The 19,795-nt window shown below is 40.1% G+C and overlaps 1 protein-coding gene across 4 annotated transcripts in view; it reads left to right on the top strand.

Annotated features, from left to right (window-relative positions):
* Positions 1-19,795, top strand: part of zbtb46 (zinc finger and BTB domain containing 46) — a 74,176-nt gene that overhangs the window by 13,194 nt on the left and 41,187 nt on the right. For all 4 annotated transcript variants that reach the window (XM_079588434.1, XM_079588435.1, XM_079588432.1 and 1 more), the window contains exon 2: positions 11,748-12,749. In XM_079588434.1, the coding sequence (XP_079444560.1) occupies positions 11,783-12,749 (967 nt within the window). In that variant the 5' untranslated portion in view covers positions 11,748-11,782. The remainder of the gene's footprint in view (positions 1-11,747; positions 12,750-19,795) is intronic.

Genomic DNA, 19,795 nt, shown 5'->3' with positions numbered 1-19,795 from the left:
TTTATTTCAGTGCTTCTAACTCAGTGGCTGTAAGTGGGTTAGGAATAGGATTTTAAGTGATTTTGAAAAAATGGCAAAAAAAGAGAATTACATACCCCAGCTTTAACCAATGACATTAGTTAGGGGCGGAGCTATGAGTTTGTCTGACCAATAGCAGATGGCGGCGTGTCCAAGGAAACCTGTTTGAAGTCATTGTTTTCAAAGATCTGTTTCATAATGCTAGTTAAATTTCACACCTGTAAAAAAAGAGAGAGAGCTTTTTTAATGTCAGAAGAGGAGCAACAGTTCGTTAATAAGCTGTGAGGTCATGCTGTTTTCCGCTCTCCTCTTTCTTCCACCGTCTATCTGCCTCTCTTCTCTGCCACCTCCTCCTGTTCTCTCCCCATCATTTTAGCATTTGGCGAGCTGTTAGTTCGGGGTTATCCAGTACGGATGGTTTTCAGAAGGATGCCAATGTTTTGTTGACAGCCCAGCAGTCACGCTACATACACCCCCTCCTTTCTGTCCACCTGCACCTCTCTTTCTCTCCATTCCTCTCTTTTCTTTCTCTCTCTCTGAGTCATTGACAGGAGCCAGTGTTCCTGATTATGACAATTAGCTTCCTGACAGACACCTCATGCCAGGACGTGTGTGTGTGTGTGTGTGTGTGTGTGTGTGTGTGTGTGTGTGTGTGTGAGAGGGAAGAAAACGAGAATTTGAGTTTTCTCTCCATCCATATGTGTGTATGTTATATATCTTAAAGCTATTGCCTGCTTAACAAGTGACAGAGGGGGTGGACAATGGACATAAAAAACTAAATTGCAAGTGCAATGCTAAAAATTTATGTTTTTATGAAGTATAAAAATGAAAAGCAGGATTCAGCGGATCATTCTGTGAAGTTTGCATTTGTGGACCTTATCTGGCGGTGATGAGCCTTCCTGTTGTGATAATGGCTTGTCACAGCATGGTGTGTGAGGTTGTGTGTTGGTGTGTGCGCGCACAGGAGTGTGTGCTTACAGGAACGCCTTGCTTCAGTGCAGCGTGACAACGCCGGTTTGTTGTGACACCTCTCACGGTGCGAGCTCCAGGAAGGTGTTAAAGATGAGTCGTCGATTCGTGAGTAGCGGCAGCCGAGCTTTAGGGAGTCATCGGCACAACATTTGGTGGATTTGAAACGATGACTCTGTGTGTGTGTGTGTGTGTGTTAATGTGAGTGTACACTCAGAGAGAAAAAAAAATAAGTGGGAGAAAGCAAGACAGCGAAAGAGAAGGAAGAGGTGGAGATCGTGCTGGAATTTGTCTCCCACTCAGTAACTAGCTTGTCATCAACCTCTCAACTCTGCGTTTAAGCGAGCCCGTCCCTCAGCGAAGATGAAGATACACAAACTCATTCATTCAATTCAATTTAACCCATCCTTGTAATCGTTTCATTTGCAGTATCATAACACGCATTGCGTTCCAAGCAGTTTTTAAAGTCTAGACTACACTGCCAAAAAAAATTCTTGTGAATTTATTTTTTCCCAGTATAAATACATCCTTAAAACAACATATATTTACTTGAAAATCAAAATAGTGCGAGGTATTAAGATATTATGTTGTAGCTTTAATTAAAGTATTTAAATTACTTTACTAAATTTTATTTTTTACATTTATTTAAAACTAGATAAAAATAATCATTGTGGTATAGGAAAAACATTTGACAATAAAGATGATTATGATGAAAGTTTTGCTTTTTTATTAGTACTAACAACTCAATTTGGTGCACTGATGCTGAAATGGTGAAAGTTCAGGAGTTTTAAAGATAAGATATATTCAAATATATTCTCTATTCTATTAAGATATTATCTTAACGTCTTATGCAGTTTAAATGTACTTAATGTAAGAATCTTAATTGGAAAACTGGAAAAAAATACTAAATAAGATTTTTATTTTTTGACAATGAATGATATGAGTGACTCACAAAAAAACAGTCAAAAACATGTCTTGGTCAGATTTCACCAAAAAAAAAAAAAAAATTATACTTAGAGCATAAAGAAAATGAAAAAAAATTAGGCCTGCTTTTTTTTTTTGCATAGTGATATTATTTTTATGACAATTAAACACTTTCTCCCCCAATTAATTTGTCGCAAAGTAATTTATCATAACTGTAATGCAAGTACCACTGAAGAAACTGTAACTGTTGTGCCACTGAAGAAAAATAAAAAAGGTAATTGTGACTTTTTATTTCACAATTCTGATTATTTACGGTATTGTGTGTTTACATTTATATCTGGCAATCCTGACTTTGTTTCTCTGAATTGCGTGATCTCAACTCGCAATATCTTGCGAAAAAAAAGTTCGAATTACAATATAAAAAGTCGCAATTATCTTTTAAATTGATTTATTCAGTGGTGGAAAATTTAAAAAAAATTGTGTATACAACTTTTCAACCCAATGATTGGGTTTGTTCATATTTAAGTAAAAAATTAAAACCAATGGTTGGGTTTGTCCATATTTGACCCCAAAATGGGTTGAAACAACCCAGCATTTTTTAGAGTGAAGTTTTCATATTGTAAATATTTGGTCCTGGTAATATTTGTTTTACTGCCTTTATCCTAATCACCAATGAGAAATATTTTAATGAGAATCTGTCACTAAAATAATGTGCAAACATCTCAATGGTCATAGAATAATATCTTCAGTGTCGTGGTGCACAATATGTTTTTTCCTCTTTTGATTGTGGGTTGAAATGTGATCTGGACATGTTCTTGACAGGTGTGATTCACCCATCCATGGCCTTGTTGCTGGTAATAGGAGGAGATATGTGACGACCAAGACCCCACACAGAGATTTTAGGACCCCCTAGGGACTCTCCCACCCGTCTCCTCAAACTCACTTTGCATACTGAATACACACAGCATTTTAAGTGTAACCCGTATGGACAGTTAGCTCCCGGATCTCTTGTGTGTGTGTGTCCTCATGCCATCATCTCTACGACCGTAAGTCACCCCAGAACATTACTCCAGGATCCACCCCTGTTTATTTTACTGGCAAATCCAATCTTGACTCCCTCCATAACACCAGCTCTGGTGAAACAAAAGACACTCTGTCAGGTTATCTCCTTCTCTCGCTCGTTTTCACTCTCCCTCTATCTTCCCCCTACCATTTTCTCTTTTCATTTTCCTACAGTGGTAATGAGATGTTTCATTATTTGCATTTCACAGCTTTTAATAGCGAGAGAATTTAGGCTAAGCCCCGGGTTGTCAGAGAGGGAGCCTCCACTGGAGACACGGCTGGCTTCAGGGCCTCCGAGGCAGTGAATAGCCCAGAAATACACTAGGACAGCGGGAAAGAGGGAGGGAAGGAGTGAGAGAAAGACGGAGGACAAAGGCCAGATAGCTCACGCTGCAAGAAGTGCCTCTGCCAGGTACAGTTTTAAGGGTTAACAGGTTAACTGCTTTTTGCCTGGCATGAACTTTACCCACTTTTTCCAGATTCCTTTCCATTGGAAAGAGGAAAAAGTGGCTGTTTTTAAGGGGAAAGGCATAAATAACGGTGGTGTGTTATGATTCTGTGATCATTCAGAGACCAATGCAGTGAGAGAAGGGCAGTGTTTCTGTAACGCACAGGCATTGCCAGCATACTTTCTGGGGAGGGAGTTTGTCGCAGACTTTCGAGGTGGAGATGAATGGAAATGTTCACCAGGCGTTGGGGAAAAGTGTGCCAGAGCATTACTAAAGAGCAGAGATAAGGCCTTTGTGTGCCTGTGAGTTTTGCATGGAAGTACGAGTGTCCAAAGCACCTGTACTTCAGTTCATACTAAAATAGAAAAATGTTACAATAAAAATAGCTATATTCTGGGACTGTCCAGCCGCATCCAAACTTTAAGGATGTGTGTATTGCCAACTTGCCAAATTCGAATCATACCGGCTCTCCTGCTGTAAAAGTAGCATATGAATGATGACAAAAAAATTTGTTATGTTATGGCAAATTTTCTCATGAATGTTAATTAGTCATGCTGACACATCCAAACTTTCATATTAAGGGTGTTTGCTTGATGGCAATTTTAATTATTTCCGCTGTAAAGGTATAGTGACTCGATTCTGAAAGCTTTGCTCATGAATATTAATTGCTGTGGAACTTTTTTATTAAATGGTTATTGTTTTAAACGTGAAAGTACAACTTTTAATGCTGTAGTGGTTGTGTCAACTGAACAGCAAAAAAATATTTTATGGATACAACATTCATTTCGGTCTTTCTGCCATTATCCAAACATAAAATATCTATATTTGATATAAAGGACGTGATTTCTGCTTCGGTGTGGGACTCTTTACTGTAGCTCAAACAGTAAAGCATGGCACTAGTGACATCAAAGATGTCAGTTTGATTCCCAGGGGAATGCAGGAGCTGCTCAAAAATGTTTACTTTGAATGCAATGCAAGTCATTTTGGATAAAAGTATTGTTCACTTTGATCGTCCCCTTTAGACATTCTACATGTCAATCAACTCTCATTAGAGTATCAGTAGACTGTTCCCTATCAGTCGGTCACTCTCCACGTACGTCGTGACGTCTTCGTTCCCTCCTTCAGGGAACGAGGGTTACCATACGTAACCGATACGTTAGTTTAGGGATGGGGTTAGTGGAACAAGTTGCTTATAAAGTTACTTATAAAGTGGACCATCGAAGTAAAGTGTTAACAAGTGTATAAATGTACGTGGGAGTTGTAAAATTCCTTGAATGTTACTACACAAGTACAAAAATTAGTGCGAGAGGGAATACCTGAAGCTCACCACTAAGTTTTAGCAAGCTAGCTCAGGGCAAAGTCTCAGTGAGAAGTTGTGGATGAAACCTTGCAGGACCTCAGTTTAGCAGAGAGCACAGAGGGACAAGGCCTTGATGTGAACCGGTAAACACTCTCCCTGTCCCGCTTTCACACCACTCACCCGACACTCTGACCTATCCAGCTCTCCAGCACGGACTCACCTTCACCGCTCCGGCTTAATGCTCTGGAGGAGGTAAAGGAGGACGTGTGGGGGGGTGGGGGTGGGGGGGAAGAGGTGCTGAGCCGGGTGGAGCTGAGCGGAGGGTTAAGACTCTCAAAGCCTTTTAGATCCGCTCTTGTCACATTCTCAGTGGTGTGACAGGCTCTTGTCACCTGGGCCAGCTGGAGTCTGGCCTAAAGACAGACACCGAGATAGTGCTGCTCAGTCTATGCAGAGATATATGCTCAAGAGAACTCTTGACAAATCTAAACTTTTCTTGTTTGTACTGTATGTATGTTAAAATAGTTTAAGATGTAATTTATTCCTGTGATCAAAGCTGAATTTTCAGCATCATTACTCCAGTCTTCAGAGTCACATGATCCTTCAGAAATCATTCTGATATGATGATTAGATGCTCAAGAAACAGTTCTGATTGTTATCAATGTTGAAAACAGTTGTGCTGCTTAATATTTCTATGTGGAAATCATGTTTTTTTTTCTGGATTTTGTTAAAAACAACAGTGTTAATTTGAAATAGAAGTCTTTCATAACATTATAAATGTCTGTACTGTCAATTTTGATCAAATTAATGGATCTGTAAAATCTGAATTTCTTTGAATTATCTTTATTTTGGAAGCTTTTTTTTCAGCAAATATTGATATATGCAATTAAGTGCAATAATTTTGATTAATTAGTCACCTTAATATACAATTAATTCTATTCAATTTTAATTGATTGGCAGTCTCTATTAAAACATTTAATTGCTGAAAACACCAGCACACAAAGTATCTGAGATTATGAGTTGCTCTTGCTGCGGTCAAATGAATTTCACTGAAGTCCCACATGTTATTTAGGCCTATCTTAGAACAGATTGTGCCAAAGAACATAACATAACTAGTTTCTAATTATCTGTTTGCCTTGAGAGTGAAATAATCAAACTTGGTATGAAGCGTATCTTACTTTTATCAATGACATTTATTTAACACTTTGGCATCATGTGTTAAAACTTTCTTTGACAAACATTGTTGAATAACACGGTATAACTACACTAATGTACATTCAGAAATTGCAACTTTGTTTTATGTACTTTAATTAATATTTTAATGTATGTGAACAATTTGATAAGCTTTAGATTAGCTAATTATGAGTAGTAATCATCTAGTATTTATCAATGCGGTGTATCCAAAACCTTTTTTTATCCTCCTCAGTCGCTCGTGTCTATTTATATCGCTATCCTAATAGTTATAAATAGCGAGACTAAATGCATCCACCTTTTATCCTCAGCTCATTTATCTCTGTATTTGTTGTAACACAACATTGCGTTTTGAATTTCTTAGATGCTTTAAAGAGATACCCCAGCATAGCGCTTGTAAGCATATTTATTTAAAGCTGTGCTTAATTCTCATTTTCTGTTTATTTTGTTTTACTTGGCTAATCTTTTAATACCAATACTCCTCGTTTAATGAGTCATTTACTCGGTCAGACCACATTTACACAGCTGTTGGTTGAGTCAATTAATGGTTTTACCACCATCTGGAAAGCCAATTTAAGGGTACGCTTATAGTATTTCCCTAATTAAATTGAGCTATTTTATCATAAAACGTCATAAAACTTTCGCGAACTTCTGAAAAAGTTTCAAACTTGCCTTTCCTTTATAAAAATGGTCTTCTTCTTATGCGCCAGGTACAGTTGTAGCATACATTATGTGCTATTTTAAAGGGCTGCACCCTTTTTGTTCCAGTTTTCCTGTAGCCAGCTCTGTGAAATTGGGGATTAACCCCTCGGATAATGGCCCTGATGCCCAGTTGAGTGGTTTAAAATGACTGGCTGCCTGAGAAACACACTGACGCATACATGACTTACACCCTCTGAGCGCTCGCTGTCTCCTTCTTCCTCCCACCCTTCCTATTTCCGCCACCTCCTCGCATGTCACGACTGTCCTTCCCACCATCGCGAACAGAAACGAAAAGCAAAAGAAAGGAAGATGGCCTTGTGTCCCCCATCCCCTCCAATAATTTCAGAACCACCTCAACAAAAATAGGGAAGAGCATAGACATGTATGCACGGGTGTTTGTATGAATGTGTGTGTGTGTGTTTTCTTGGCCGGAGGAACCCAGTCACTCCAGATCTGAGTTTTTGCTGGTGACAGGAACTGTAAGCGGTGGTGGCAGACTTTAACACTCTATCCTCAGAGACTTATGTTGCTCTAGCCTCCATTCTTTGCACATTTCTTCCCTCCAATCCCATTACAGGCCTAACCCTAACCTTAGCCTTACCACTACCACTTCTTACACCTTCTATTTTGGTGCAGACACAAGCTGGGCTGCGCTGAACTCAACAGTCAGGGTAGATAATATCATGATGTTGTGCTCCTGGTGGTAAAATATTGATGGATAGTGGTTATCGACCCTTTTTAAAGTAATTGCTTCCAATCATGTATAATCATCTGAACTACACTGTTAGATTATGTCGTTTTAAAGGGCTTATTGCCAATTTATCTGTTATTGTATGTAGTCAAAGGGCTTCATTTAAAGCCATCAGCCTTCTTTTGAAGAACAAAGTTCTTTAAAAAAAAAAAAGTCTACATAAAAATTGACCCTTTATATCCCTGGTCATGTGGCGAATGACGAATCGGTGCACATTATTTCATCTGTTACATCAAAACCACTTTCACTATCCAACCAATTCCCAAAGGATAAAATCAAGTCCCGCCCTACAATCCTGCTTCGCTCATCAGATTAGAAAAGCATGTAGTCTTTAATTTGATGGGTATTTCAGCGGGCGTTTATGGACATTATTTATTTTTTTTACTTCTCAAAGTATTGTTCTGGAATCAGCCCCTCCTTGCATATATCCTTTTCCAAAAAGATGAAATGTAATGTGCCTGCACTTCCGCTCAGGGCTCTGTAGGGTTCACTAAGGTTAAGTGACCCTGCAGTTTCTCTTTTCATACCCTTCCTTTTTGTCTAATAAGCTTCAGATCCGTCTAGTTCCAGTGAAGCAGAAAATCTGATTAGTCCGACTGCATTCTGTCTCATTCAGTGTTTAGCCGCGTTACGCGTCTGTCAATTGCGTTGTTTATGTTTATTGTTGTTTTGCACTTGATTGCCCAGATTGCCATGTAACTCAGTCGGCCAACGGAAAGATATTAATATTCATTGTTGGTTGCACAGTTGAAGTAGTTCTGAATAGTTACATGAAAAGAACTTATTAATTTGGTGCGTCTCGGGTGCAAAGTGCCGTTATTTACTGAGCGTATCCTCATTGTCAGAGGAAAAACTAATTGGCTGTAAGGGTTAAAGTGGAAAAGATGAAAAGATTTTCTGATGTTAGAAAATTCGTCATTTACTCACCCTTATGTCATTCCAAAACCATACCTGTATGAATTTTCTTTCTCAAGTGGAACACAAAAGGAAAGATTGTCCTAAAAAGGACAAAACGAACCATAAAAGTATGGTTTATGCGACTCATATTCCTAGTCTTCTGAATACATCTGATGTGTTTGTGTGAGGAAAAGTTTTTAGGTGAACTATCCCTTTACATCGGCAACATTGTTCAGTTGTTCGAGTCGAACTACGCCATTATAGGCAATCGAATCAAAAAAGCCTCAAGCGAAGCAGTTGGAGGCTAACTTAAACCTATTAAAAAGAAAAAAAAAAGTCACTTGTCACCGTCAGTCTCTTCTTCTTTCAGTCTTCCAAGTAAGGTGTGTTTGTACAAGTGGACATGGGAGAGGCAGAGGATTGATTTGATCTTACAAGCCATCAGGTTGAGAGGAACTTTCCTAAACATGACCTGAAGTGTGCCGGCCCCGCAGCAAACGCTGCTGTCACTATAGTGAACGGGCGCTGTCACGCTGCAGTCGGCCAGATGTGAGCTGACAGCCTGAACGCTCACAAAACAAATCATGGCCCCATTTGGTAACACTCCACGTCCCTGCGATTTAGCCCCAACCAGGACGGTTCCTGTGCTGCTCATAGAGGATGCTAGTAGCCTATTGGGGATATCTGCGTACGTGCATGTTCTGTAGGAAGTCGCATCTCAGGCCCTGTCCCAAATGGTACACTTCATGTGGACTTGTGAACTTGCAATGGCCGCCGCGTGCACGTGTCTGTTAAGTCCACAAGAGCTTAAGGTGTCCCATTTGTCATTTTAGGGTTTAGAAGGGTGCTCGCTGTATGCGTTTGCTGTACCTTTGCTCCGCAGCAGACTTCTACTCGGCAGTCAATGTGGCGTTACGTCAGGAAAGTGTGGACTCAGAGGAAGATTGCGAGGGCTTCGGGACAGGGCCTCAGTGAGGTGTCAGTGAAATCATGGCTTGGCGGTTAGCAAGAGACGCTAGTACAGGAATCTGCTGTCATGCATCAGTCTATGGGTGAATCTTACAAAGACTGGATCATTGATTGTTATGATCAAAACAAAAAACAAAAACAAACTTTTTTTAAATAAATTTAAATAAAAAAAGATCTAGCAGAATTTTATGACCATTAAGACAAATTTCCGCTCCAGTCCCCATTCCTGTAATGTGGAAAACAGTCCAATTCTCATTACTGTGATTTAGCAATTTTAAATTGGCATTCAATTTGAATTGAATTGCAATTCAGTGTTTGTGTGTTCAAACAGACTTAATTTAATCTCAACTGATTTAATCAAAACCCCTGATTCATTTAGGAACAAAACAAGTGTCTGTATTTACAGTATAAACGAGACATTGAATCATTCGCTCAGCCGATATCTGAATCATTCATGAATACAAGTGACTTTTGTTTGTGGAGCAAAAACAGACAAATGAACTGACAAAGGTTTTTAAATACGGTAATTAGGCTGCAATTTAAAAAATGTATTTGCTTTTTTATGGCATACATTTTTTTTTTTTTTTTTACTGAAGGCTACTGAGAATTGTGTTTAACTGTCATGAAAATAATGTAATGTTGCAAAAAATTTCCCTAAAAAAAGGCTTATTTTAATTTTAAATAATATTTTGTTGTTTTTGGGGTAGAATATAACCAAGACATTTTTTGACTGTTTTTGTGCGATCCATCCCTATGCTTTTCCCCTCTCCCCAGTTGAATGTATGTTTTGTGTTTGTAGTATCTCTCTCTCTTTCCTCTGTGCACATTCAAGAACAATGCATAGCCTCATCCAGCTCTCCTCCCCCATCTCTCTATCTTAATGATTATAGCAGAGATGCTCAGGTGTTCACTGTTCAACCCTTTAATCATGATGTTTCTCTCTGTTCGCTTTATTAGCTGCCAAATAAAATCGCCCAGTGAGTGTGTAAAGCACTTAAACACAATCATCGCCTCTCCTCTTCTCACTTTTCTCTTTTTTGTTGCTTAATTGTTTCATTTAATTACCATTTTGTGAGTTAGTTGAATAATAAAGTGGAAAATGGAGCTGCCAAACAGATAATTCATTTTTAGCGAGGAAAGGTGATGGCTGTAGCCCAGAAGACAATCAGCCTCAAGCCATCAGAGCTGGCCAATGCATGTCACCTGCTTCAGAATGGCATTTTAGTGACATTTAGTGCTTAAATGACTTTTTACAGAGATAGAAGACCTCAGTAATAACAACTCAAAGCTATGGTCAATTTCTTCTGCCTGGTTTTGTGCTGGTAGGCGTCTTTTATGGAGGCAGGTTTTCGGTGATAAGTGAGAATTTCTAGATTTTGATGCTGCACTCCATGAAAATGCAATTCTTCTCTTGATTTAATATTAATCTTAAGGTTTCTTCAAAATGCACATGCGGTTACAGTGTCAGAGACTGTCAATTGTCTCACTACTTAAACATCTTAAAGCTGTATGCCACAGAGATTTGGACACCTTGAAATGAAGCAAAATGAAGAAATGTTTCCTGATTGCCAGGCCCACATGCAATCTGTGTGTCTGCAGAATTGTGTTTTTCATTTATTAAATAATTCGACTAATTTGATAATGTTGTCAGCTACCATTGAATTACTCTCTGCATTACCAAACACATTTCACACTATCCGGTATATTTCTTCCCAAAGTAGTGCAAAAAACATGGGGGAAAAGTCTGCAGATTCCTTTTGGGCCTCCGAGGGGTTAATCTGGGCCTACTTCTTTCTCTGGTTCATTGGCTGTGTTTGGATTAGCATATTATTAAACTATTCTTGAAGTATGTATGTAGTATGTTTACTGTGCACAGTATGTGCATTTCCTGTATTTATAGAATACCCGTATTGCCGAAATGTGCAGCAAACAATAGAGCACATTGCACACAATATTGTATCCCACAATGCCGTGCTCTAAATCTGACATTGCATTTCTAATGTGACATTAACTGGCAGATGTTGGCTGTTATTTCTCTTTTTTGACTCTGTCAACACAAGCTCAAAACCGAATTTGCTGTATAATGTTGATTTCCGCAGAAAATAATTTAGACTTTGAATATAAGTGCTTTAACAAAAATAACACCTTCATGGTGGATTACAGTTTTTTTTGTGCTTAGTCAAAATGATTTTCTGTGGTTATCATCATTATGCTGAAAATAATGTTCTGCTCAGCTTAATCTTTGAAATACATTTTCTGAAATCTTGAATTGCAAAATGCAAAATAACAAGTTTTATTTGTTTAAGATAGTGATACCTGGATACCATTCACATGGAACATAATGTGTGAAAACAATGTGCACTTCTACTGTTTAAAATGTTTATTAATGCCAACTGTTCCACGGTAATCTACAAAGTGTATACTAGTGTAATCTGTAGGAACTTGTGGTCTATTTCCTGCATCTACTGCAAATGTACTAACCAGGGTTTGTGTGTTGTATGTTGTCTTCCGCCAGACTCTGTTCAGGAGAAGCAGCCACCCATTAGTCCAATGAATAACCGGAAGGAAGACATGGAGATCACGTCGCACTACCGGCAGCTCCTGCGGGAGCTGAACGAGCAGCGGCAGCACGGCATCCTGTGCGACGTGTGTGTGATCGTGGAGGGCAAGATCTTCAAGGCGCACAAGAACGTGTTGCTGGGCAGCAGCCGCTACTTCAAGACACTTTATTGCCAGGTGAAGAAGGTTTCAGAGCAGCAGGCCACCATCACGCACCTGGACATTGTCACGGCCCAAGGTTTCAAGACCATCCTTGACTTCATGTACTCTGCCCACTTGGCGCTCACAAGCAAGAATGTCATCGAGGTGATGTCGGCCGCGAGCTACCTTCAAATGACCGACATAGTGCAGGCATGTCACGGCTTTATCAAGGCAGCGCTAGACATCAGCATTCGCTCAGAGCTCGCAGATGAACTAGCGGATATTGAGATGGGCAACGTGGTGAGCTCTATCGGAGGCGGGGCTGGGCCTGGTGTGGGCGGAGCCTCGGAGGCACTGGCGTCCATGATCTCGGCCCGCAGCTCGTCGCCGTGGTTGGCCAGGCGCACTAGCCCGGCAAATTCATCTGGAGACTCAGCCATCGCTAGCTGCCATGAAGGCAGTAGCAACTACGGCAAAGAGGACCAGGAACCCAAAAGCCATGAGAGCCAGGAGGATGCTTGTTTGCAGCCCCTGTGGCCTGCTGATTACCGTTCTGTCCAGGTCAAAGAGGAGCAGGTCTCCCCCTCCAATCTGCAAGACGGGGCTGGCCGAGGGGCGCAAGGCACACCCGGAGAGCAAGGTGGAAGAGGAGAGGGGGGCTGGCAACCCCCTGGCTCGGGCCGCAGGAAGAACCGTAAGAACAAGGACACAGTCAGGCATATAACCCAACAGAATGAAGGGGACAGTCGGACAGCTTCGCCATTACCGTCCATGCTCTCCAACCCTGGATGGAGCTACGGGAACCAGGACATTCCAGGTAGGATTGCTGAATTGGTTACTTTATTGCTTACTTTATTAGTATCATCACAGCTGGTAAAAAATTGACAACATCATTGAGCCGATTGTTTTCCTTTTAATGAAAGTATGTTAGGTCTTGCAGAAGGGACTTTACTCTGCATCTGAATATGCATGCTTAGCTACAATATAATACACTCTTAAAAATAACGTTTTTTAATTTTTTTATTGCCATCTATGGTTCCATGAAGAACCTTAAACATCCACTTTTTAATAAAACGTTCTTCACATTAAGAAAAAAAGGCTATTTTTATTTTAGGCTATTAACGGTTCCCAAAATGGTTCTTTAATGGCATTGCTGTTAAAAAAAGCCTTTTTGAACCTTTATTTTTAAGAGTGTAGGTGAAAAACAAAACATGAAATGAGTAATATGTCCAAATTTGTAGTATTCATAAAACGGTAGGCGAAAAGTACCCAGGTGACCTACTACTTCCGGCGAGTTTCTGAAGTGCGCATCCAATGGACACTTTACTATCCCATGAGGCCACGGGAGAGGATTTGTTAATGGCAGTAAAGCACACTACTGACGCTGTAGGTGGCAGATGTAGTACATCCGGATTACATTCATGCTATGTGCGACGTACTTTTTTAACACTCACAAAGCTCATTCCTCATCAAATGTGGCGCTTTTTCAGACAGTATGCGATGTTGGACGCAACTTTATCACATGCAAGCACTGCCTCGTCGATTCCCTTGAGAGTCGGCTCTTCTGGAATACTTTACCACCGTGTTTGATTGTATAATTCAAGCCTAGATGGAAATAGGACTCTGATGAAGATGAAAATTATTGTTGTAACACTAATAGTATAGCAGCATGACAAACTACAGATTGAGGTGGGGAATTTGGGGTTGAAAAAACTAATTTCCTCATTAACTTCGGAAAGACACATGGGACGCGAGGCAGCCTCATCAACCTAAAAACAAAATCCGTGCTGAGGAACAGATCACGCTAGCAAGCGGGGAAGAGGCCCTACCTGTCTCAGATACAGTTGCTTATAGGTATGTAGATCATTAAAAGTGTGGCAGCTCTAATCTCTGGTGTATTTGTGCAGGCCGACTGTGAAATGGGCACACACACACTTTAAGAAAACAGGATAATTGAATTGACCTTGGTGGCAGAATGAGGATTAAATTGTAACTGTGTGTGCGAGTGTGTTGGGATGGGGGGTGCCCCAAGGTCTTCTGAAGTGTGGAGAAGAAGGGATAAAGCGAAGGAGAGAGGGAGGGGAATACGCGGAGATCTGCATCAGCTTAGCGCGAGTTTACCTACTTAACTCTCGAGGCACTCTCTCATCCTCTCTGTTTGCCAGCCCTGCTACCTGGGGCTCCAACAGAAATAACTCCGCTTGCTGACCCAACCCCACAGATCAAATATCAAGTGCAAGACTCCACACATCTAAGTACACACCGGCTCTCTGTACAGCGTACAAACACATGCTCGCAAAAGTCACGCCCATTCCTTTGTGTGCCACATAAATAGTACACATTTATATTCCTCACGCATTGGCCTCTATAAGCCAAACTAATAATCTAGTCAAGCTTTTGAGGTCAATTTAATTACGTTGTAAATGGAATCGAAACATTCTCAGATCTAAAATCATCCCTCTTAACCGTGTGTAAATCTCAGTCCGCTAAGGAGCCGAGGACTTGCAAAACGGCAAATTGCTTTGGATGTCATTTGATAATATGGGCCATATCTCGATGCTCAGTGAAGATGAGAATATTGTTTGGTACACAATACATGCTCAGGCTTGGACAAGTCAGGTCAGGGTGAGAGAAAGAGGACTTGTTTTGCGAAAGCCTTCATGCCCTGCTCCGGGTTTTGGACTCAGCTGTAATTGTCCTACTGGATTAGTCGATATTTGAGGACTTGAGGCAGACAGGTTTGTCCTCAAAACCCAAAACGTAGCTGCTAACAAAGTGCTAGGTTTTTTGTAGCTCCATTTGGGTTTGTTTGGTTTAAACTAGGGTTGTCCCGATTAGTTTTTTTTTTTTTTTTGAAAGCTGCAGATAAAAATAAACGTTTCAGAGTGATTCTTCACAAAAGTGTGCATCAAATATTAGGGGTGGAACGGATCGCAGTTGATCCGTGATCCGTATGGATCAGGCCCCACGGTTCAGCACGCGCATGATTCATGGATTAACTGCTAAATTTAACCATCATAGAGTGAAAGTTTATAACTTGGATGTGTTTTGTTTTGCCAATTTACACATTCAAACAATTTTAAGCGTGGAAGAATAGGCGAAAGTCGGGACTCGCGCGTTATCTGTCTCTTTTGCGTTTCCTTGCCCTTGAACAGACTCATAAACACAAAATCATGTCAAAATACTCCATATATATGATATATATATTTTTTTTTTTTGCTGATCCGAAAAATGATCCTATTCGTGGCTCAAAAATCCGCAAATGATCCGAATTTTGCGATCCGTTCCACCACTATCAAATATGCTAAACACGAATGCTTGTATGTTTGTGTGGCGTGCTTGAACAGACCTCATTGGTCCTCGCACGTCATGCACGCACATTTGAGCTTCTTCTTTTCTTTTTAATGGAGGTCGGCAAACTCACTTGAAGGTACATACTGCCACCTACTGTTCGACACCTGTATAACAGCTGACGAAAAATAAAGGATCGAGCTTAGGATAGCCAATACCAATCAGTAAAAAAAAAAAAAAAAGCTTAATCGGCCCCAATATCTATCCTTGAGATCGTCTCGGGGCATCCCTACTTTAAACCTAACTCAGTCAGTAGCATAATGTATGGGTTTCACTGATCAGCTGATTAGTTCTTTCACTCGTCATTGCTTTTATGTATTACATGACATCAGTTTTGCTTATCTGTATTAGTTATAGTAGTTGTTCAGTATTACCATGAACTTTGCTTTCTATAATGACCTGTAAATATGCATTTCAAGCTGCATGACAGTTTTGTTCAACGAAGCATATTATGAGCAAACTTGGTTGGTGTGAAAACCATGTTAACCGGTGAGGCTGCATTTGCGTTGTGTGTCAGACATGCTACATAGCCTACTGCTAAAATCTTTGTGAAAGGCCTATTTCTTCTACATAATTTTTTTTACAATGATAAATTCTATATTCAATTAATTTAGTTAAGTAAATTTGGGAAAGGTTACCTGTATTTACTTTTTATTAAGTACGTATTTCTCATTGTGACTTTGAATGAATGTAGAGAGTAAACAAAGATTATTTATTTGTGTGTATTTTATCACCCACCTGTTATATTTCACATATGCATGAGATGAATAGAAGCTTTAGAGCTTCAGTAATTAGTAGGACTCTATATAAATGCCTTCATACTGTACGTGATTTCAGCTTCCGTGCAAACCGTGTCTGTGTTGATGTCCAGTCACCAGGTAGTTTTCCCAGATTTGGTAAAAGGGCACAGGAAGTGTCTAGTTGCAGGGGTAATGGTTTGCACGGTTAAGGGTGCTGTTTGCTGACAACACTAAATGGGATCTCGGGATGCTGATGTCCAAGTTGCATTGTGCACAGACTAATGGTATTAGGAAGCTTGTAATTGGTGGTTGGCATGTTTATTGAACTGTATATCTAAATGTCCATGCTCTTGGTATGAAGTTCTGGCTAGTAGCAGGATATCACTCAACCTGCATTTTGAAGTGTGTGTGTGTGTGTGTGTGTGTGTGTGTGTGTGTGTGTGTGTGTGTGTGTGTGTGTGTGAGTGTGTGAGAGATATGGTTTTTAACATGATTAAGCAGCCAAGACCAAAAAGGACAGTCAGGACATCTGATACTGTTTTCTGCATAAATGTTGTAAGATAAGAACCAGAAAAATGCCAATGGGCTGATTTGCATACCAATTCTTCTTTGCATACAGTATGTCCTTATGTTTCAAATGCATCCATGTTTAGGGCTCTGTTGAATGGATTGGCCATGACTGGACATTCCCGTACTGACCGATGGCAAACACAAGGCATCAAGCCTGTACAGTTCCAGAGAGGGGATGTGAGGTTGCACTGGATGTGTTTAGCAGATGTAAGGTGTTGAATGGGTGTTGAAACTGGATGCAGAATATGCAGGCGTCATAATGGACTTGTTTCCCAAAATGCAGATTCTGAAGCTTTGAAGAAACGTCATAATATTGCAATCAATATGTTTCTGTTTGTTTGTTTGCATTCTGCTAAGTTTAAATGAGATGTACACTTCTACATGTTTCTTGGCTACACGTCAGACCAGGATATGCTAGGTGCTTATTCTTGTTACTTTTTGAGGGTGAACAAAAACTCACCGTTTTGTGTCTGTTCCTTTAAATGCAAATGAGCTGCTGCTCCCGGCACAGGGGGCGGAGCTTTAAGAGCTTGTGTCCTTTTACCTCACACAGACACACACTGAAAATTTCTAAAACTTTTAGCCTTTTATGTTCAAACCGGAGTCAGAAAGATGGAGAGACTAAAGAAGAAGTGACAACATGTAGATGCAACAGGACATTTCTGAATGGTTAGTTGTGTAGATGAATTTATGTTGCTGATGTGGAGTTATCTTCTAGTCACTGATTAGCATATTCTGTTTGGATCATCTATAAATCGCATTCCCGGGGGCTGGGTTTATGTGTTGTAACTTTGCAGATGTTGTTTATGCTCAAACAGCAACATTACACACTAACTAAAGTTAGAAAAGTGAAATCCTATTCAACCACCCCTTTAATATCATAGGGCCCTATGAAATCTGTTATTTTTTTCCCAAAATTCCGTGTTTTCCATTACATTCTGGATTCCATATAAGGGTTACTTAAATTATAATAATCATGTGCAGTGTACTCATATAGTGATACAGTAGATGGTGAAAAAACAATAAGCCATGCGTGCTTGAGTAAGGGTAGTAGATGAAACTGCGCCGCTCATTCACACAGACACACACAGAGAGATGTAAATATTTAGCCAGCACATTAAAAGCATGCATAACTGTTGTACATACTTAATGCTCTTGCATTACTGTGGCAGGAACAAGGGGGCGGTAGAGTTGCCCTCAAATGTCAGTGCCATTTAAATCTGTTGCATATGTATTCCTAACTAAATCATACACTTACATTTTGGCTAATTTAATTGAACTCGTACTATTTAATCTGTACGTATTCCTAAATGTTACCAGAGTTTCTAAAAACAATATGTTTTCATTACCCAAATTCATGAAATCGCTATGGGTCGCTATCATGAAATCGCTAAATAGTTATGGGTTTTAAATGGCACATGAAATCAAGCTTCAGTAGCAGAAGTGTTTTTAACTTTCATTTACTTGTGTAAGGTATAATTAAGCAACCTGAAGTGTTTGTGAGAGGAGCAATGCCGCTATCAAAGATGCATGTGTTCATTTCTTTGTCATATAGTGCTCATCTTTCTTCTTATCATCGTAGTTATTTGTTGTATTAATAGCTGTACCCGTTTGTCCCCACCCATCTACATGTGGTATGATTACATTACTCATCGTCAAGAGTGTGAAATGTGAATGTAGAAACTCAACGCTCTTCCTGAAAGCCAGACCACTCCTTTGATCGAGCAGCCACGCTCTTCACTTACAAACAAACAAACACACTGTGGTTGTTACACAGACCTGAGTCACAGCTCCCTGTCTCACAGTCTCTTAAAACAACAATCCCTTTTTGCGCTAGTAGACTTTCCATAGCCTGTGTCTAATGCTAGAGGCTACGACAGTATGCATTAGCATTAGCATTAGCATTGACACTCGCTTTTCAGGTCACAAAATTATCACCATAGAGTGAAGTTTCAGAAGGAAATTTACCCATAGGTCTCTGATGTGATGTCATGGTATCTGTGTGAGAAAGTGGCTTGTTCGTTTCAGTGTTGTTCATGTTTCTGGTTTACTCCCTGTGTACGAGGGGGGTTTCTGTGGTTGGCCGTGGCTGTGAACTTCACGCTATCTTCTGGGGGATTTTTGAGGCTGTTTAGGAAATGGTCACTGAAACTTTATTTTCAATTATCTTTTCATGAGCAAGGATCTCGCTTAATCAGAAAGAGACTAGGAAAATGAGAAGATGATCATCTTGGCCTTCCCCTTCCACAAGACAAAATTACCATGTTTAGGTCATTCATTCGTTCTTGAAAAGTTGTACTGTTAGTGTGCTATTCTGTGAATCTTTGTCAGAAGAGAAGTGGGTGCTTTCTCAGGTATCTGTGTTTATTTGCGTACAGATGTATATGTGGCCATTTAGTGATTGTATGTGATTTCAGAGTGTCTGTGTCTCACACACTCACGTCTGGTTTACTATCTTTGTTGGGACTCTCCATAGACGTAGTTTTTTTTACTGTACAATCTGTTTTCTCTCCCCTTAAACTAACTCTACCCCTAAACCTTCGCATCACAGATGGTCCCCATGAGTCAGAGGGCACAGGTTGAAGTCCCCACCGACACACACACACACACATTTGCTTAATTTTTTCTAATTTGCTTAATATTCACTTAGTCATGTTTTCAATGGTCACTCAGTCCTCGGTACTAACTCATACTAATTAATTCATCCATCCATTCATTCATTCATTCACTCACTCACTAATTCATTTATTTATTTGTTCACTCATTCTCATTTGTCTATTTACTTGACTCATTTATGCCTAGTTCACACTACAGGATTTTAAGCCCGATTTAAGCCCGATTTGCAAATCGTTGAGCTCGCCGACAGGTCGGGTTGTTATCGCGTGCAAATCGCGGGGGATTAGCGGCCGATGAACGCTCACCAATCTGTTAGTATGAAAGAGCCAACAACGCATCAAAGACGCTCGCAGACGCCTCGCGGACGCGTCGCTGAGCCCAGAAAAATATCTAGCATGCTAGATATCCGGAGCTGTCGCACGACTCAACCACATGTGATGCCATGAGCTACAGCCAATCAGAGCAAGGCATGGGTTGAGGTCACTGGGAAAATACCGTTTATATACTGTCTATGGGAATTTTATTTTTATTTTTTTCCAGAGCAAATCATCGCGCAAACAGTTGCAGCTCTAATTTCTGTCTGACG

This window comes from Phoxinus phoxinus (assembly GCF_949152265.1).
Source record: "Phoxinus phoxinus genome assembly, chromosome: 18".
Lineage (NCBI taxonomy): Eukaryota > Metazoa > Chordata > Actinopteri > Cypriniformes > Leuciscidae > Phoxinus > Phoxinus phoxinus.
Note: the sequence above shows the minus strand (reverse complement) of the source record. Positions and strands in the feature narration are given on the sequence as shown.